At 43.8% G+C, this 21,619-nt stretch overlaps 1 protein-coding gene across 2 annotated transcripts in view; it reads right to left on the reverse strand.

Annotated features, from left to right (window-relative positions):
- LOC121269068 (echinoderm microtubule-associated protein-like 6) overlaps positions 1-21,619 on the reverse strand; it is a 738,052-nt gene that overhangs the window by 184,000 nt on the left and 532,433 nt on the right. For both annotated transcript variants that reach the window (XM_041173516.1, XM_041173508.1), the window contains 2 exons: positions 18,072-18,213; positions 8,726-8,878 (listed from right to left, as the gene is read on the reverse strand). In XM_041173516.1, the coding sequence (XP_041029450.1) occupies positions 8,726-8,878; positions 18,072-18,213 (295 nt within the window). The remainder of the gene's footprint in view (positions 1-8,725; positions 8,879-18,071; positions 18,214-21,619) is intronic.

A 21,619-nucleotide genomic window follows, 5' to 3' on the forward strand; every position in this document is an offset into this window, starting at 1 on the left:
AGGTGCATCTCAAACATGAGTACTGGGTGCAAGGCATTCTTCTGCACTGCAGTGTTACACATTGGCCTAGGTGTAGGCATCACAGCTTGACAGGCCTGTGTCTACTACTTTGGCTGCATTCTAGGTGTGACAGGATGTGTTTTGTATGGTAAGCAGAGGTATATGGAAGCCAGGGATGTTGTGCATTGCACCCTCATCAGAAACTGGGCCACTGGCCGGAATGGATGGTGCATAAGTTCTTTCAAAGAGCTGTAATTGCGCTGTTATGGGCTTCTCATGCGTGAGATGCCTTATCTGCATGTATGCTACAACACAAAATCCTATTGGTGTGTATAGGGTTTGAATTCTAATGCTATGTCACTCAGCATTGTGGGCATGGTTTAATTATTGACAGTTTGGTAGCATGGTTCCCTCATTTACAGTCATTGGTGTTCATGTGAGGGGGCCTGGTTGTGAATGACTTATTACCATGTTTGTTTGCAATATGATGAGGCCCATGGTTGTAATGGTGAAGGTTTCAGCCATATGAATTTGACTGAGTCCAAATCATTGATGATTATTGTCTCCCTTGAGGGGGATGGGCAGTCCCTTGGGTAACTGTAAAGTCGATGTACAAGGTTCTTTAGGTGGAAGTATGTCACCAGGGACTGGCTGATGCCAATTGTGATATTGGTGGACCTTATGAGACTCTATTTTGCACAAGGACCTGTCAGGAAATGATCCTCTCCTGCACAGAATCAGCCCTGGTTACATGGATATGCCTCCCAGCCGCTCTTCCATTAGTGGCCTCATCTGTTTTGGAACCTTCCAAATGGACAGGTACTTCCTCCTCCTCCTCACATTCCTCCTTCTCAGAGTTTGGAGCTCTGCCCATGGTGTCATCATCATCGATTTGTATACCCCTCCAATGTGCAATGTTGTGCAGCATGCAGCACAGCACTACTATTTTTGATACCCTTGCTGGGACATATTGCAGAGCTCCATCTGAGCGATCGAAGCACCTGAAGCACATCTTTAAAATCCAATTGCCTGCTCGATGGTACTCCTGGTGATGACATGCTGCTGTTGTAGTGGCGTATTCTCCATTTATGGGCTTCTAAAAGGGGTCATTATCCAAGTTCTTAAGGGATAGCCCTTGTCCCCTAGAAGCCAACCATGCAGCTGCATTAGTGACTGAAATATTTGAGGGAGTTGGGAACTCCTTAGTATGAAGGAGTCGTGGAAATTGCCTGGGAACTTTGCACACACATGAAGGAAAACCTTGTGGTGGTCACAAACCTGTATGTTGATTCAAAGGAAGGACTTCAGTTGACAAAGGTTGAGTTGGAGCCTTTATGGCAATACTGGTGTAATCAGTAACACCCTTCACCTGAGGGAAGCCTGCTAATTGGGCAAAGGCCATGGCTCTCTGCATGTGAGATGCCAAGTCTATAGCAAAATTAATGTGATCCCCACATGTGAAAACAGGGCATTAGTTACAGCCTTAATGCAGCTGTATGTTGCTGAGTGGAATATGCCAGACAGATCTCCTGACGATCCCTGGAATGATCCTGAGGCATAGAAGTTGAGAACAACGGTTATCTTCGCAGCCACTAGCAGGGCATAGGGGTCGATAGATTGTGGCTTGAGTTGATGCTGGACCATGATGTCTGTCACCACCTCAAAGCTTAGCTTTAGTTGTCTTCAACACTGGTTCTCTGTCATGTTGAGGTAGGATGTCCTAGGTCTATACGCCCTTCCCACAGGGTTGTCCTGCCTCTCCTGCTCCTTCCAGGTGTGCAGGCAACAGCCTCTCCTATCTGACATTCTGTCCTCTCTCTAGCCACCGGCTGCTCACGGTGACTGGTTTCTATGGCCTATATGTGCGAGGGTGCCATGCCCACCTTCTATGTTCCTTCACACAAAGCGCTATATGCCCTTCTCCAGCACAAAGTTCTTCCTGGCACCTGGGTGCACAAGTCAATAGGGGCAAAATCAGAAGCCCCATCCTCCTACTCCCTTGGGTTAAGTTAAGACAGTTGGAATTTGTTTTGTGCCACTTCTGGGACTGTGAATAAAATTTTAAGGCAAATTCCATAAGGGTACTCTACCTCTTCAAAGGGGCCCCTGGCTATAAAAAGAAATATGCAAAGTTCAGATCTGCTCTTACCAGATCTACTTTGCACATTTTGGGATCCATGGGCAGAATTTTTCAGTCGGCATGTGGGGGTGGGTCTAACACGCTGACGCGTAAAATGACGGGCAATGATGTCGGGCCAAAGCTCTGACATCATCGCGCAGTCCTGCGATATTTCATTCGGCAGCATGCGCCAGAGTTGGCTGTGTGCCCACCGAAATATAGATGGCCTATTAAGGCCATTAAGAAATTAATTGAAGTACTTGTGAACATTGCCCGTCCAACCTTAAGGCAGGAGGTTATTTGGCCTGTGATGTCTGTGCTGGCTGTCTGTAAGAACAACTCAGCTAGTCCTGCTCCCCTGCCTTTTCCCCATAGCCCTGCAGGTGTTTTCCCTTAAGATAATTATCCAATTCCCTTTTGAAAGTCATGACTGAATCTGCCTCCACCACACTCTCAAACAGTGAATTCCAGATCCCAATCACTCACGGCATAAACAAGATTTACTTCATGTCACATCCAGTTCTTTTGCCAATTACTTTAAATCACCAGTTTTCAAAAAGGTACATATGCAGAACCTCTAGTCCTTTCTTTCCATAGATGCTGTCTGACCAGATGAGTGTTTACAAGGTTTTTTTGTTGATGTTTCATGTTTCATAGAAAATTGCATTTTCTAGAATTGATTTCCCTCACAAAGTGCTTACTGGAGTGTTTGTCAAAAATTGAAGAATGATGGGAAAGAATGCTTGTGAGTATTATGTGATCCAAATACTTTTCTTAGACATTTTACAAAATAAAAAGTATGCATAAATGTCTTTTACATTTTTAAAAAATATATATTTTATTGCTGGCATTGAGATTCAGAAGCATGGTTTCCCTAACTTTTAAACCACTGCTTTCTTTGATTATGGGAAAGGTCTTAAAAGCAACTCCATTTCAATTAGTTGACAGCTCCAGAGCTGCTCAACCCCAGAAAACCACACCATAGCCAGGAAATCTGCATCCAGCACCTTATGATGCATGCTGGGAAACCACAGATAAGTCGGTGAATGATTTAAATCAATTCTACCCAAACCCTACTTGTCCTGTTCGTCTTTTAAGGTGAAATCATCTGTGGTATTTGGTAGGGTTCTGGTGTGTATGTAGGTGGCTGCCAAGGCTGGTCTACACCCTGAAGACAGGATACTTATACTTATACTCCCGATTATTGAGTTTTGGATGAGTTGCTGGCTCAGGATTTCCTCTGCATGCATTTTCTCTCTGCTTCAGATATGCATTTGCTTTCAAAGGGGTCACACCATTTTTTATTTGGTTGTGCCAGTGCATTGATCCTGGGCTAGGTTCTCCCAGGACTCTCAATCAATATCAAAACTCCTAAATGAAGCCTTCAGAGTGCCCTTGAAATGCTTCCTTTGACTACCTTGACAGCTTACCCCAGATTCAAGCTCTCCTTGTGAAGATTCGCATTCTGGCTACATGACCAGCTCAGCTTTGTAGTGATTGTCTCAATGTGCTGTGAATGCTTAGCATGCTAGCTCAGTATCTGGTATTTTGTCCTGCCATCTAATCTTCAGGAATTTCCAAAGGCAGCACAAGTGAAAGATTCTTGGCATGACGCTAGTACTCAGTTCAAGTCTCTCACAAATCATGTGGGCAGGACTATTGCTCTATAGACTATCAGTTTGGTAGGTAGGCTTCATTCTCATATTTGAAGTCTGCCAAAGGCTACACTTGTTTTGGCAATTCTTCTATGTGTTTTGACATCAATATAGACAGCCCGAGAGAGTGTGCCACTCAGATAAATGAACTTACCCACTGCTGACCAGTTCTGGTCATGGATTGTAATCTTAGGCTTGAGATAAGGCTTTTCTGGAGCAGGCTGGTGCATTACTTCAGTTTTCTTCATGAGGCCGAAGTTGTCACCTGCACTGGAGAACAAGTCCATGCTGCATTGCATGTCCAGCTCTAAACCAGCAGTTACTGCACAGTCACAGACAAACAGGAAATCACAAAGCATATCCCTGGGGACTTTTGTCTTTGCCTGGAATCCTCTCAGATTAAGCAGTTTCCCGTCCATGTGGTATATGATTTTGATGCCAGGATCACCATCATGGCGGGCATTGGAGAACATGGCAGAGAAAAACATGGTGAAGAGGGTTGGCACTAGCATGCAATCTATTTAACTCCATTAGTAACTAGGACTGGGTCAGAAAACTCACCATCATCCATAATACACGCAAGCATATCTTCATGGAACTATCAAACCATTGTGATGAATTCCTCAGGGCAGCCAAATTACTCAGGGCAGCCGCATTTCCCCATTACCTTCCAAGGCCCTCACAGCTGACTGTGTCAAAGGCTTTGGTCAGGGCAATAAACGTGGTGTAGAGGTCCATGTCCTGGTCCTGGCATTTCTTTTGGATCTGCCTATCTTTAAACACTATATCAGTGATTCCCCAACCTGTTTTGAAACCGCACTGACTCTGGCAGCAACTCCTGGTCAAGATGTTACACTAAGTGGTTTAGAAAGATTCTGATGAAGATTTTGCCAGCAATTGGAAGGAGGGACATTCCTCTACGATTGCTGCAAGATTGGCAAGATCCTTTCTGCTTGTACAGGTGGACAATGGAGGCATTGTTGTATTCTTGAAGAATGGTTCCTCACTCCCCGACAGACCAAAAGAGTTCAGTGAGCTTTTTGACCAGGCATTGAGCTCCAGCCTTATAGGCCTCAGCAGGGATAGCATCAGCTCTTGGAGCTTTGCCGCTAGATAGGAATTTGATTGTGCTTATTGTTTCTAACAGCATGGGATGGTCATCAAGAGGGCAGTTGATAGCAACATGTGGCAGCCTGTTGATTGGTTCCTCATTGATGGATGATGGTGGATTGAGGATATGGTTAAAGTGTTCTGCTTAGCTTTCTAGAATTTGGGCTATATCTGTGAGCAGTGTTGACCAGTCGGCACTTCGGATTGGTGATGAGCCAGTAGACTAGGGCCCACAGACAGATGTGGCCACTTTCACATGCTGACAACTATCTGAAGCCACAGGTAAGAGGTGAGTGAAGGTGAGGACCAATACAGGATCAGTCACTACAAAAAGTGCATAGACTGTCTGTAAGAGGTGCCATTCCTCCCTTGTAGCCCTTACACCCCCTCAATCCCAGCTGCTCAGATGTCAAATGATGAGCATATCAGTTCTATTTGGCACTGAGATCCGAGCTCCCTCTGGAGCTAACACTACTGATATTGATTTATCTCATACTTCTGGTGGATGGTGGGATTTCCACTTGGATTGGTGTTGCCTGTTCAGTTTTTGCTCTTGGTTGCATTTTTTTTTTGAGTGGATCCAAGAAATGTTATGTACTGTTGCCACCTTTTTCCCATCAATCTTCTCCTGAATAATGCAGAACATTCTTTGGAACCAGTATATAAATCTTTTGTTTTTGCTGGTGAGTAGAGAAGAAGTTTAAGGAATTCTGATCCATCAACTTGATTATCCAATGAGATTAAAATGCTATGATTTTCTGATAGTCCTGAGACATTGGACCAGGTTTTTGCCTTCAGTTCAAAAACTGAGAGTCAGGCCATTTCCTGACATCTTGGTCCAGACTCTAAAAGGCAGCCTATTCACCAATGTTTTGGTCTCTGGGAGTCGGGTGCGAGCTTGAAGCTCAGCCAAGCATTCATAATGAGGCCGTCTGGCAAAACAGTTGTCTGGTCAGTTAAGTCTGCTTCTGTTAATAAGGCCATCTGGCAACTAAATTATGAATGCTTGGTTGAGATTCAATCTGACTAATGCATTCAGCCCTGTGTGAGGTTCTTTACACTACTTGATGGGGTCTGCAAGCTTTGTTTGACTGACAATGTTATCAGCTTGTAATAAGTTTATTTTTCTTTGAAATGTTTTTTCAATCCCTGTTTATTGGGACTAAGAATTTCTTCAATGGGACACCAACTGCCTGTTTTGATCTGACAGTTTTATGAGAGTGTAAAAGGTGCAATATTTTTCAAAGGGACTTTTGAATGGCTGTGTTTTTTTTAATTTCATGAGCATTTCAAAGACTTGCCAGTGTTATTATGTGACTCACTGATCATGTATCTAAAGCACACTGGAAGAGTGCCTCAAAGGCTCACCTGATGTCAAGACATCAAATCAATGTGAAAATCAAACCACAAAATCCCAACACACATTCATATCTGATTGTTCATTCTGTAGACTGGAGGGGACTTTATTCACTGGAGAAAGGAGTCTAATGCATCTGAACTCTTAAACAATGCTGGTCAATTTAATGGTCTCTTACCTTTTAAGGACAGAGCCAAATAGTCAATCATTGCACTGAAAACATACTTAAATCATCAATCATGATTACATTATGACAGTTGAAGATGGCAAGAGTATTTAAATTTTCTTACCAAAATGTTCCTGATTCCACAAAGCCTTTACTGAGGTTCATGAATTACGTTACCTGGCATAGTTTCCATGCCACCCTTCAAGAACCTACCCTCCTCGAAGTAAACAGCAATGACAGGGAAACTTGAATTTGCAGCAAGCATTGAAATAGCGAACCCGATGTTACTTTATATAGACATCGGGTTACCACCTGCCATGTTTCCTGACCTGGTGAAAATGGTGGGGGGCAGGAATTGGAGGGGATGTTTAAAAATTCTCCCTGCATACCTGCCATTTCTTCCTCCTGATGCAGATTTGCTCATCATCAGGAGATGAAAATTCAGCCCATCATCTAGAGTATTAGCACAATTCAATGTAGAGAACTAATTAGGCAAGAAGACAATAATTAACTACTGGCATCTGTTTGGTGCCCAGCATCAACCAAAGCAGTGGCATTGCAAAGTAATTAATTTACTGAAAATGCTCAGTAAAACGTGAATTTTCCTACCTAATTATGAATGTGAAATGGAAAAAAATTGTTTGTGACTTGAGAACTAATGAATATGCTTGACAGAATGTTATAGAATTCCAAAGGTGGCGAAAACAATGACATATCCAGGGGTGGTGAATTCTTTTCTGATTCATTCAAAAGCTGCCTGGGAATATTGTAAATTCTACAGGGTTAGGTTCTGATTTATACATTCAATTAAACCTACTTACTATGTCACATATTCTTTTAAATGGCAACATTTAGCATAAATACTGGGCCTGATCTTCCTTGGAGTGGCATTCAGCGTCGGATTGCCACTCTGCTCTAAATTTCATTCCTGAAATCCAATCTCGCCCGACCTTCTGACTCAGGTCAGGCAAGATCTGGGCAATTCAGCATGTCCCTGGGGCCCAGCATGAAGTGCAGCTTTGTCGAAGGGAAGGAAGCCATGACCCCTTTTTTATGGCGCTAGCTGCCGTAAAGCAAGTAAGTTCAAGGTCCAGTGAATTTAAACATCGTGGACAGGCCAGGGAGAAGGTAAGTGAACAAGGTAATTGGGAAGGATTTGGGGGGTGGGATGTGTGGGGAAGTCAGGGGGGATTGGGCCAAGAGGGGCTGGGGCTCAGAGGGTCAGGCCTCAGGCGGGGGTGGAGTTGGGCTGGGGGCAGGGGGTGGTAGGGAGTCGGACCTTGGCGGGGTTGTCAGGCCTCGGGGGTGGGGGGGTGTTGGGCCTCAGTGCGGGTGATCGGGCCGGGCCATGGGGGGGCAGTACCAGGCCTTGGGGTGGATCTTTGGAGGGGGGGAGTGGTTTGAGGCCTCTGGGCTGGGGGTGGGGTCAGTCCTCAGGAGGTGGGGGTCGGGCCTTGCGCGGGGATAATCGAGTTGGACCTTGGAGGGGCTGTCTGGCCTCTGGATGGGGGATGAGAGTCTAGCCTGGTGCGGGGGAGTGGAAAGAGTCCCCGTGAGGGTGGGGAAATCCCACGGGTTGGGGAGTTCCTTCCAGGGGCTGTAGTCTCTTTGGGATGGTGGAGGCCCATGAGGGGGGTGGGTAGTCGGGGGGGGTGAAGGGAGACCCGTTGGGTGTTGGGAAGGAGGTGGGGGAGTTCCATAGGGGAGTGGATAATTGGGAGATGGGGGGAGTTCCCTGTGAGGTCGGGGGCTTGTGTAGAGTTCTGTGGGCGTGTCAGTACGAGCCTGTGCAATAGTTATCCAGAAGTTAGAAAAGGTTTTAATTGGTGTAACCCAGTCGGAACCATCCGAACTTTGTGATTTAAATCACATTTTCGGATGGTTCCCAGTGCAGGGCAATTGCCCAGGGGAAGTTTGCACTTTGGGCAACTGCCATGCAACCCTTACTTGGGAACTTGCAAAGGGGATTCCCTAGCACATCTTTGGGGTACTGCCCAATACAATGTACTAGAGCTTAGAATTTACGGCCCAATGTACCATGATTAAAAATAAAAATAGAACGGAAAATTCAACTATTCATAAATAACTGATACCTGTGAATAAATTTAAAGGAGTAATCCAATCTGATGTTTTACATAATCATAAAGCAATTGATCGTTAACTCAGCTGGACCCTCAATTTATTTTACTGGCTTGTCACCCAACATGTTATCTATTCATTGAGCATAATTTAACTAATCCCATGTAAATGCTACAGTAGAATAGTGTTTTCATAATCATCGGATCTAAGTGGAAGCAAAACTTGATCATCTGGTTTACCTGGTGAAAATTTGATATCTGATATATTTTCCTTCCTGTGGTGAAAAGACACTATATCCTCCAGGGTATCAGCATTGACTACATGAAAACTCCCATCATTTAACCCAACAGCTAAGACTTTTCCATCTGGTGAGAAAGCACAACATCTCCCACCTAAAAGGAATAAGAAAGGAAGCATCTTAATATTTTCAAACCAACAAATAAAATAACTGGTTTTGAGAGCTGCCAAATGGCTTTTGTCTTATTTAAACTTTTGTACAACATGATTTCATCCTCTAACATAGAAAGGTTAGTTTAGTAAGCAAATGACTCTAACAGCTTTGTGCTACCTCCCTCTTAGGTTTGTTATATTATACAACACCTAATAGATAAAGTAGACACTTTTTTCATTTACCATTGACTGCAAACTTAACTGGACCAGCCATATAAATGCTGTGTTTACAAGGGCACGTCAGAGACTGTGAATTCTGGAGCAAGTAGCTCACCTCCTGCTTCCCCAAATCCTGTCCACCACCTACATAGCACAAGTCAGGAGTGCGATGAAATACTCTGCACATGCCTGGATGAGTGCGGCTCCAAAACATTCAAGAAGCTCAACACCATTCATTAGAATGCAGCCGCTTAATCAGCACTCCATCTACCATCTTAAGCATTCACTACCTCAACCACCAGTGCACAGTGGCAGCAGGGTGTACCATCCATAAAATACATTGCAGCAACTTACAAGCCTCCTTGACAGCACCTTCCAAAACTGCAACCTCTACCACTAGAAGGTCAAGGACAGCATATGCATGGGAATGCCATCATCTCCAAATTCCTCAACCAGACACACACCATCCTGAGTCAGAACTATATTGTTGTTCCTTCACTTCTACTGGATCAAAAACCTGGAACAACAGCACTGTGGGTGTACCTACACCACACAGGCTACAGTTCAAGAAGGTAGTTCACCACAAGGGCAATTTGGAATGGCCAGTGTCATTAACATCCCATGAAAGAATAAAAAAAATTAAACATCATCCTTACACAAATTGCTATTGCTTTCAGAAGTGTCTCTACTTATCGTCTGTCTCTACTTATCTATGCCCTTTCTTCCTTTCAGATGCAGAAGTGCCATACAATCCTCAAGTGGGGAGAAGAGGAGGAGGGAGAGGAGGAGGAGAAGGAGAGGGAGGTGGAGGAGGAACCTGTAGAACAGGAAGCCTCATTTCACCGTACATAGTTGCATTGGCTCAATGGGTGAGCACCTGTTGTCCTCAGGATGACCTTGTTGCTGCCAAACATCCACTTGGGCCAGACTGTCCTGTCCAAAGCCAAAGTCAAAGCAGTCTGCAGATAGATTGTCAATGGTCATAATTCCTCGAGTCTCTTAGTAATGCCGTCTGAAGTGCCCTTAGTGAAGCTTCAGCAGCCTTCAACCTCCCAAGCTGTAAGCACTGGACAAACATTTCATAGGTGCACTGGAATAAGTAGCTGAGCACACAAGATAGGCATTAGGGCTTTGAAGAAGATTATAGATGGGCATCGGTCATGTGGCCATTTGCCAAATCAAGAATTGAGTCTTCTGATATGTGAAATCAAGGTCACAAAATTTTATTACGTATTTTAGCTGCTACAGGTGCTGCTTCAGGTCCAAAATGGCTTCTGTATCATACGCTCATGGTTCTTAATAAGACTCAATTTTGGGTAGGGTGTTACACGGGCATTAGGAGTGTGTGGCATAAGTATGCAGAGTCGGTAGATCGTAACGTCAGCCAACTGGTTTGAGTCTAGCCGTACTATTTCTCAACATCAATGCTCCAGCTAACACCCTCTCTCAATCTTGCACGTGTTCAGCAGCAGAAAGATACCCCACCAGAAGTGTTTGGTGGTTTTTACTGTTACTTAAAGTTGAAGTCTACAGGGTGTAGTGAGGCACATATGGCGTAGGTCTTAGTTCTCACTTCAAGAGTTCTGCTCACCATACTTGTTCCACATCCCTTAGCCTACAGCATGACAGAGAGAATGAGGAGAGACAACAGATAGGAAGACAAACTTCTTGCAGATGGTGGAGGAGAAGGGGGAGATAGGCTGTCAACAGGGAGCATTTCTCCTATCTCAACCTCAGTGTACATGATCTCATTTTCACTAAGGAGGTCCTCATTAAAATATGCCATTTGTTGCAGTCAGACCTGTAGCCTTACAGTAGGATGAGCACGAAGCTGCCAATGGCTGTAAAAGAGACTGTGGCCTTCAACTTCTTTGCGTTGGGTTCCTTCCAGGCTGAAGTAGGTGATATATCCAACATCTTGAAGTTTGCCGTCTACTGTTGTAAAAGGGAGATCACTGGCACATCCAATGCAGAGATGGAAATACGCTGCATTTTCTCTTTCCAGGGAAAAGCAGATGGTATGAACACATGGCTTCGCTAGGGTAGCAGGCTTCCTGATGGTGCAGAGTGCCACTGACTGCATGCACAGTGCTTTGTGGGCATCACATTTCAATCTAGAGTTGTAACAGAGTCTCAAAGGATTCCACTCCCTCAATGTCCAACTAATGTGAACAAAGCATCATTCAGGTCAATGCCCAATATCCTGACAGCAACCATGATGCTTTTATTCAGTACCAGTCTATTTACAATCACCTTTTGAGTCACTCTGAGAAACTAGGGGGTGGCTATTGGGCAATAACAGCTATCCGTTGACCACCTGGCTCATAACTCCAGGATACAACCCATGCTGCCATACAAAATGACATCAAGTACACTATTGTGTTCTTTAAGTAATGCTTCTACTACCTGGACCACTCTGGAGGAGCCCTGCAGTACACTTCAGAGTCTATCTCACAATTCATCGTTGTACGCTACATCCTGCATGATCTTGCAATCATGAAGGCACAGTCCTTGCAACCAGGTATATGGCAAGCAGCTAAGCAGGAGGAGGAAGAGAGGCAGGAAGGGAGGAGGTATTAAACACAACTCCTTTCCAACCAGGCTGTCTGCGGTGGCTTGTGACTGCTGTTCCTGTGAACACAACGCCAATTCCCATTTATCAGAAGTTCTACACTTTACCTAATAAGCATTACATACATGCTCTATCAATCAAATCATTCAACATTTCTTGCAAAGGTCAATTAATTACCCTTGTACATTCCCTTGGTGCCTATCTTACAGGTTCCTTTGCCTATCTTAGTGCTCAAATACCATGCCATCCCACTGGTTGCAGCATGGCTGGCCAAAGGTTGCTGACTTTCAGTGACAGAGACTATAGATGGCTTTGCAGGAGGACCTCAAGTAGCTCTGGCTCTAGAAGGCCCAGAGGATTGTACCATCTCAGCATGGGTGGCAGAAATCTGGGCTGGTTCGCTGGACTCCTCCATGCTCTTTCTCCAATGCTGGACTCCTCCATGCTTCTTGACAGTGACAGCTGGTTTTCTGGCAGCTCTGCCAATGCACCAAGCATTTCATTGTGCATACCCATCAGCCTTTTCTGTATGCTGCCCCAAAGTCCTCATCTGAGCCCTTTGGAGCAGAACTCATGTGCAACCTCACCCTTGCTATCCTTTCCCCCTGTCCTGGCCACTCCTGTCCAGTGTCTGATCACATCCAGATCCTGCCTTCAAGCTAGCCTCTAAAGCATGCAGTGTGAGAGTCTGAGCTAGTGGCTACAAGTGTGAGACCAAGTGTTGTTTCTTCATCACCAGTCTTTTCTTCCTTTTCCACATCTTGGTCCTGTACTGCTGTGGCCAACAGTCAGTTCCTGGGTATCTGAAAGGAGAAAGTCATAAGGGTCAAGTTGTGGTGAGGGAACAGGTCAAACCAGATGATGCATGCTTAGACCATCTGTAGTTTTATATCAGAAAAGATTGTGGAGATGTGGAATTTAAGAAGCAAGAATTGGTAGGAGCACACTATCACTTTTGATGCTTTCAGCTCCGCCATTGGATACAGTCTCAGTCCTGGCCGCTCAAGTGATGGTGTGCCCTGTCTCACTTGTCGGGGTAAGGACATGCAGCCGTGCCTGTCCCCTGCCAGTTATGTACTGCTGCCTGCTGTTATGTACTACCTTGCCCTGCAAGAGGGAGGGAAATGTGTCAGTGTGTTTGGACCTGTTTGGATGATGTTCCTGTCATGATTGAATATCTGGCAATGTGTGCAAGCTGTGAGGTGTGGGCATGAGTGTTGCAGTAATACCAATTGTCTGAAGGTGAGGTGAAATATGAGAAATGATTCATGGATGATAGAGATTGGTGGCAGGTAAGCGAAGGGGTGATGGTGCATTTTGATGAGAGCAGTTGCTAGAAGTCATTGGAGCAGAGAGTTTCCTCAGAGGAAGAGACAAGGTGCCACAGCAAGGCAGAGAGCAGATTCCAAGATATTCTTTTGCAGCACTGGGGCCCTGATTGAGGTGGTGGGCAGGGGTAGAGTGGTCCTCTATTCACAGGGGTCCAGGCAGTGATGCAGACAGACACTGCAAAGGCAGCGGGAGCAGACAGCTGCCGCAGTTAATGCCAGAAGTCCAGCTCTGAGGACCTGGGATGCAACACAGCAATAAGTTTAATGACAGTACATGAGAGTGAATGCATCTTCAAATGTCATGTTCTTACAACTGAACTATTAGCCTCACACAACGCTCATTGGACTAACCCACCTGCACTTATTTTCTAGCAATCTCTATCAATCATGACTCATAGCTCACATTCATAGCTTCACCTCACCTTCGTACACTTCAAAAAAAAGCAAGTATATGACATAGAAATATACTCAACAAGAAACAACTATGGAAAGTAAATGTAACACTTGAAGGATGTGGACACGTAAGGACGACTTTTTATCTGTTAATAGTTGATCCTTTATTGCACAAATGAGCTGAGAATTATTGGGGTGATGGTGACACCAATAATGGGCTGGAAGGTGGCAACGGTTGGAACTGCATTCAACCAAGAGAAGCAGCATGAATGCCACCTCACAGCTGTGTAAGTGAGCTCAGAAGTGTTGTAGGGTGTTGGATACCATTTGATAGGTCTTAATGAAGTTTTCGTAGTCTTAAGTAGGCTAAACGTATGTATTTATTATCCACAAGAACTCTGTACATGTATACAGTAAAGGGTTCAAGCTAAGATCTGGCTCCATGCTTGCCTGTGCACACTGCTCTGTCTAACACTAAACGATCTCTGGGTATGGGTCATGTATCCTCTTACATCACTGTGTGGACGGTACTGTACTCAGTCCTACGTTAACCCTATATGTGCCTGACCCTTTTACCACCCCCCACCAAGTCTTTATCCAATGTATTTCAAGTTATTTTAGTTTACTCCATGTATTTATATCATTATTACTACTCAGTCTCTTAGTTCATAGGTTCAGGCGGTCTGGAGGTCTTATAACCCTTCCATATCTCACTTGCTCCACTGTTGGAGGGTTGGTAGGCTCTGTCATTGCAGGTAAACTCTGTTGGTTTGGAGGTTACCCTGGCATCTGGCTATCTTTTCACTTTTGTTATCCATTCTTTAGTATTGAACTGCTCTTTGTCAATTCGCCATGTTTGGTGATAGGCAGATGTTGTTCCATCCCATTTCTTGCGGGATGGACGAACATTGTGCTCGTCTCCATGTTGTTTTTTCTTCTTCTTCCTTTGTTGTGTGAGTCACTGTGATGGAAAATTGCCATTCCCGTGATGAGAATATGATTTTTTAGTAAGCTCACCTTTGCGTTTGGCTGTGTGGTGTACTGTCAGCAATGGACGCCTGTTACTTGGTTCCAGCATCATCTCTGGCACTGTCATGCTGGCTGGAAGTTGTAGGGTTTTCTCTGTGGTCGCAGTGTAGACCTTATCAACAGTCATTGGAGCGGATATTGAGGGGCTTCTAGCTGTTGGTTGCTCTCTTGTCTATCTTCCACTGGAGACATCATGGTAACCATCTGAGTGGTTGGCTGGTTTGACCAATGAGGGCTTTCCAGCACCTGTAATGAAAATAGACAAACCTGATCTGCAAAGACAGAAGGCAGTTCAGATGTGAAGTTCCAGTCAGGATACACTTCCCTGTTTGAGTTCTCAGGTACTTGCAGTTCTGTGTAATTTACAACAGTGATTGCCTTGACTTCTGCCATTTTGGGGAGATTCAGGGCTACACAAGCACCTCTGCTCAAGAGAGAAAAAGACTGGTTATGGATGGCGTAGATCAGCTCCAAGATTTGTTTGCTGCCATACCTTAGTGCTTCCAGAATCATGCCTATGACTGGAAGTTGGATTCCTCCAGGCCCATAGAGTGGTGCGTCTGATGTTCAAAGCCAGAGGTCTCTCAGCCGTGATTCTTTGTCTGATAGGATGATAACACTGACTCCTGTGTCCAGTTTAAAGTTTGTGAGATGGTGTTAACCAAAATATCCACATTCCAATCCGAAAATCCTGGATCTTTGATCTCAAACAAGAAGCATGGCTGTCTGTCCCCTTGGTGTGTAGTCTCAACCTCAAGAATCATCTTTGGGTCTTCTGTGTCTTTAAATATTTTGGTCTTGCACAGTTTTCTGAAGTACCTAATTCTGTTACTTGAAAGCATTGGGCTGAAATTGCAGGACATTGATCTTGCCTGTGGGGGGGCGCTTTGCTCCACAATGCTGGCACGTTCGCTCTACTGGTCAGTTAGGGTATTGTTTCCCTTGGCCTGGATAGTTTCTGTGCTGTTTAGCTGGACTGTGGGGTTTCCTTTGTACCATAGTTTACTTTCTCCTCTGAAAATGGACTTGTTCTGCACAGAGTTCAGACTGCCTAACAATCTGGGTAGCTTTCTTGAGGATTAGATCTTCCTTTGCTTGAAGCATGTCTGAGAGTGTGCTGTCTGCTACTCCCACAACTATTCTATTGCTGATAAGTTCAGATTTTAGTTCTCCGTATTCTCAGCCTTCAGTTATCCTGTACAGATCATTATTAAATGAGTCAACAGGTTCTCCTTGCTGCCAAACATGTCTATTAAATTTAGTCCTTTCAAGGATTTTGTTATTTCTCAGGTTAAAATAAACATCAAACAATTTTAGTACTTCTTCAAATTTAGCTAATGATTTATTGATGCCTTGTCCAATAATGATGTCATCTGCCTTTGGGCCTACCGAATATACTAGTGTGTTAACTTGTTCAGCATGTCTTTCTATCCAGACCTGAAGCAATCATGTAACTAAGGAATATTTTTCTCCAAAGTCTCCAATTATTTGATTGATCTGGGCCTTGGTTAAGTCCAAATGGATCTAGAAGAGTCAATTTCTGATCCATGGTTAAAAAGTTTTAAAGCGTAGGTTCAGTTTTAAGACAAAGGAATTACCTGCATTTGCTGGTTTTGGCAGGCTGCCACTGCAATGGCGCTCGTACTCAGCCTTGAAAAAATTTTATACAATGGTTGCCTGGATCGACAGACTGCCGGCTGCTCTGTTTCAGCGTTATACTTTAAGGTCATGAAAATATCAAATCAAGGCCTTTGTTGGTCTTAAGTGTGATTCTTCTGAATTAATTAATTAACCTTGTTTTTGTTTCTTCTCAGGGCAAGCTCATGTCCCATATTTTCATGCATTAGCTCGGGAATCTTTTTTTTGACCAAGTTTTTAAGCAGCAATTTCTGACCACTGATCTGTTTAAAAGTTTCTCAAGGCTTGCTTTATCCTGGAATTTCAAAGTTACAGCTCACTCCTGCTAGGTCAGCTGACTCTGAACTCTGGGAATTGAAGCTGGACTTCTAAGAAATCCCATGGAGTCTTCTACTGCAGTCAGGAATTTTAAATGTCTGCCTTCAGCTTCCAAGCCTTTCTTTGGAGCTTTTCCTTTGTGATTTTCTTCTGTGCATCTGCTTCTCAAGCTTTTCTTCAAGTCAGAATGCTGCTTCGAGCTTTTCTTTAGTCTTGCAGAATTTTAGTTTTTTTAGCATTTTTTGCAAAGTTTTGGCTTTTTCTATTCACTGTCGCCATGCTGTAGGGTGTTGGATATCATTCGGTAGATCTTAATGAAATCTTTGTAGTATTAAGGAGATTAACTGTATGTATTTGTTAGCTACAAGAACTATGTACATATATACAGTAAAGGTTTCAAGCTAGGAGCTATCTCCATGCTTGCTTGGTTCTGTCCAACACTAAACTGACCCTTAGGTGGGGGCCATGTGCTCTTATATCATTGTGTGGGTGGTACAGTACTCAGTCCCATGGTAACCCTATATGTGCCAGACCATTATACTACAAGGAGCGGCCAGGGCTGGTCAGGCGGGCCCTGGCAAGGAGTTCGGTGGGGTGGGGTTGGTGATGGTACAGAGGTTGGTGCCATGGTGGCAGCCATAGCTGCCAGGGGGTCCCTCCATTGATCAAACAGAGGCACCCCCACCCCTCTCCCCCACCAAGCCTGCAGGGAAGCCGCCAGGGTTCATGCGGTCTCCACACGCTGCAAAGAGCCCAGCTGTCACTGGTAAAATGCCAGTGGTGGTGGGAAAAGGCTCTTAATTGTCCATTTAAGTGGCTCAATTGGCCTCTGAGCAAAAGGGCCATCCAATGTCTTCCTGACTGCTGGAAAAATGCCTTGGAGGTGAGAAGATGACAGGCAGGCAACCCCTACCCTCCTGATTTCATCCACCTCTACCACTTCTGTAGTCTCTGTAAAGAATGGCCGTGAAGTCAAAATCATGTATAGCCCCAAGTTGGATTATAGGACAGTAGAAAATTGGTCCAGGGTGTACAGATGTAATCAATTGTCATTTTAAAGTCAAACGCTGTGTTCTTAGACAATACTTATAGAAAATCTTACAACAGTTTAGGAAGTAGAGAAGCAGAGTTGTTTGGAGCTATGGAGGCAGTACCATCGCTGGTAAGAGAGTGCTATTACAGCTTGAGAAGTTTGCATAAGGCAGCTTTCATTATAACTGTGGACACAGACACATTTTTACTATAATATCTATAATATAAATAAATATTGATAGATATTTCCATTAAATGTTCTTCTAAAATATCAATCATTGCCTAACTGTAATTTTTCTGATCATAATATTATTGCATAGCGGAGCCCAGTTATGTGGAAACAGTCAGACAACATTGCAATAGTTCTGGCAAATTATAAAGGTGAATATGATCAAACAACTATACGAAAAAGATGAATAAGTAATATTCTTGGTAATGAATTGAATACAACAAAATGTTTCAAATATCAATTTTCATCACGTGGGCTCTTCTGCATGATCAGTTCCTATGAAATATTTATCAGAGTGAAAATGTTTATTCAATGCATAAATATATTACACAATTATGGTTTTCAGTACTAAAATGGTTTTACAAAGCATAACCATCTGTAGAGTGACACTTTTGACCTATGATTCAAAACTGAGAAAACAATTGAGTAATTACCTTTTTTAAGTTTACGTACTGCTAGCATACGATGGTTAAAGGAGAGCTCCCAGATTCGTAACGTTTTGTCATCACTTACAGTAGCACAGATGGGAAGAACAGGATGAGCTGCAAGACCCCAAACCTCCCCTTCCATATGACCCTAGTTGGATAAAACAAAATAAGCAGTGTTCACTGTACATTATAGCACTGAATGAGGCAAAGGAAATTAAAATATAATTTAAAATGTATATAATTTATTAAGCCCTTTGAATATAGATTTTTTTTTGCTAATCCACATGCATACTATAGTTACAGGATATCTGCTTCTTCAACTGCATTGTTATTAGAAAGATTTACTGATGAAATTTGTTGTTTCTTTCAATCTTCAGCCTGTTACATTCTATTTGCCTTTAAACAATTGTTCATTTTATAAGCAGCAAATTGTTATGTTGCTGTTGCATTAAAGTTATTCCTAATCTATCTAAACATTTACATAATTTCAATATAAAAATATTTGTATCAAATGTTTGGTGTGTGTAACATCAAGTAATACCAGATCAAATTAAAATGTACTTAACTACACAGGTACGACTTACATAAATTCAATAATGCAAATTAATCATTTGGTTTAGTTAGACTAAATTACATTAGAGTTCTGCATAATACATGAAAGACCTTTGAATGCTAATGACTGGTTGATTTTGTTACAGATAGAGGTTATGGGCAGTGTTGGATTAAGGACTGAGACTACATATAAAGAGAGTCAGATGAAACACTGGCTAGATAGTTAGGAGGCAGAGATATGCAATGCTGCATCCTGTGAATAAACCTATCAATAAAACGATCTGTGTCTTGTTTTGTATTTCACCATTTGGCTTGGGTCCAAGTAATATGGTAGCAGAAGATGGCTGCCTAAATGTAAGATTGGAAACTAAAATATTTTTTTCAGACACAAGTTACTTTTGAGAAGAATCACTGGAACCAAATGTAAATTGTAGGGTATGATTTCCTACCAATGTTCTCTGAATCTGAACCTTGTGACCAATGGAAAAATGAAGTAGATATGTGGACAAGGGTTACCAAAGAAAAAGCAAGGTATGGCCTTCGCTTCCAAACAAAAACAGGATTAGGTGCAAAGTATTTTCAGAGTTGGAGGCTCATCAGTTGGACACTGAGGAACGTTTGCATACTCTACTAAAATTTATAAGAAAAATGCTTAATTAAATACAGACAAGGCATGGTCAAATTCTGATAAATTTCGAAAAACGTATAGAGGGCCATATCATGGAATTTAACAGACTATTGCAAGGTTGCAAATATTGCATTTGGAAATTCCTGGCTCACCTGTATGCTAGGTCTTGCTATCCCCTGTCTGGCACTTCAGAGTAGACACCAAATTCTTTCCAAGTATCCAACTCACTTTGTTTGCCTCTCTTATCAATTTATCCTCTAATTTGTTTGTGGCCACCAAACCTTCCCGATCATAAGGGCTTCTACTTCTAGTGGCATTCCTCGATTGTTCTATAGTCCTTGATCTAGTCAAACTACAGCTTCCACTTGTCCTTTATCTCTTTCTGGACTAATGTTACATGATCCCTCCCTTCCAAGATCAGAGGTTTGTTGTTGCTGCAATTTCATTTTCTAGGTATTTAAGTGAGCGGGAGGCCAAAAATCAGCTTCCCAAAGTCGGAATGAATCTCTGTAATTAAGTTTAGGAAAGTTTGAAGGTGCGTTGAGCTTCCTGATGACAAGCATCAGGAAGTGCATTTTCATGCATCTGTATGTCATGCCTGCTCATTAAAAGGCCAGCTTGCCAGAATTAAGTTCCCCTTCCTGATTAAGTTACCAGCAAATGAGCAATACATGCCTTCAGATTTACATCTGCACGTAAGTGGTGTACAGCAGGCAAGGTAGTCAAATGGCGGGAGTTCGAAGGAATAGTTACTGCTTTTGCTCTTCAGGGAGTTTTGTTCAATGAGATGATGATTGGATGGTGGCAGTCTAAGGAACACGGGACAGTGAGGCTGGGGTAGAGATGGAGCCATGGAGGGAAGGCAGTGCAGGGATAAGGGAGGGAGGGAAGGGCCTTGAAATTTGGGTGTGGGGGTCCTGTAAATGGGTGGGGGTGGTTTCTGGGTAGGGATGGTGGGAGAGAAATGGTCCTAAAGGGCAGATTTGGTGCTGTCTAAGGTGAGGTCCTGCGGGTTGAACTGAAGATGCTGGGCAGCGAAGGGAAGAGGGGGTTGTGGGATGCGGTAGGGTGGAAAGTTGGGTAGGGGATGGTCTCATGGGAGGGGTCACAGAAATGGACAAAAGTGATTCCCTGGATAATGGAAGGGGTCAGGGTGGACCTAGGGGTGGTAACAGGTGTAGGCTCAGAGAGGAGAGAAGGCATGTGGAGGATGATAGTTGTAAGCTCAAAGGTAACAGCGGGAGGTTCAAGGATAACAGAGGGGAGAGTTATATTGGGTGGGCCAAGGGTGATGGGGGATAGTTTGTGGGTGATAGGAGGAGGGTAGGAGGTGGGGGGAGTGTGTCTGGGAAGTTATGCGCACCAATTTCTCAAGACTCTTCTTCACAACACAACTGCTCTGTTTGTGTGAATCCTTGAAGTGGGAGGAGAGTCTTTTCAGGTGGGTGTAATTAAAGGTAAGCATATTTCGCTGACTAAAGGGGCATGATAATAATCATGAATGAAATTCAATGAGAATCATGCTCAGGTGTGTTCCCCTCTCTATGGAGAAGCCCACAAGGCAGCAGCTTTTGTTCCCTGACTCATGGATCTCATAACATCAAGATTCCAGCGAGGTCGGGATCCACAGTAAAGTCTGCGCTGAAGGACAACTCAAGTTGATGGGGCCCAGGGAAGTGGAGGGGAGGGTTGGGGGGTCCGGGTGGTTGGTGGGGGGGAACCAGCAACAAGCAACAATACACAGATTTAGAACCTCGAGATACCCAGGTAGATGGTCATGGCTGAAAATGGGTTGGGTGGTATGTCTATGATGACATGGCAAGTGTCTCTCAAAAGTTTCTTGAGAGTGATGGAGTAGAAGTACAATAGTTTTTGAGGGAGGGTGTGTGGAAATGGCTTTTATTAACCCAGTCAATGCTGCAGTCTCCATGCAAATGGATGTATAAATGAGAGGAGGACTCATCTGTGGTCCTCCAAGATGGACTTCCCCATGGTGAGGTAGGGGGAGGCTAGGAGCAGAGCGATGCTAGCTACAGGGTTGCCTATTGGCTGAAATGCTCAAGGCCGGAGGCACAGCTTCAAAGAATATGCTGACTAGATGGATCACTGAAATTTGTTCACAGATCACCTTAGGCATACATGGTGCTGGCTCCAGGCGACCCTGCACTTCTACTTGCTATGATCCAGCTGAGGAGAAAGAAGTGGGGGAGTCAAGTTCCTGCCTACCCGCCACAGGATTCATTGTACTCCTCTTGCTTGCATATTTAATGAGCTGACCAGTACAAGATTGCTTATGGCTAGCCATTCTGCCCCGAGTGGAAATCACGCTCACTTCTGCTCCCGCCTCCCAACTTATACTGCAGACCAGAAGATT

This window comes from Carcharodon carcharias, chromosome 2, assembly GCF_017639515.1.
Source record: "Carcharodon carcharias isolate sCarCar2 chromosome 2, sCarCar2.pri, whole genome shotgun sequence".
NCBI classification, from domain to species: Eukaryota; Metazoa; Chordata; class Chondrichthyes; order Lamniformes; family Lamnidae; genus Carcharodon; species Carcharodon carcharias.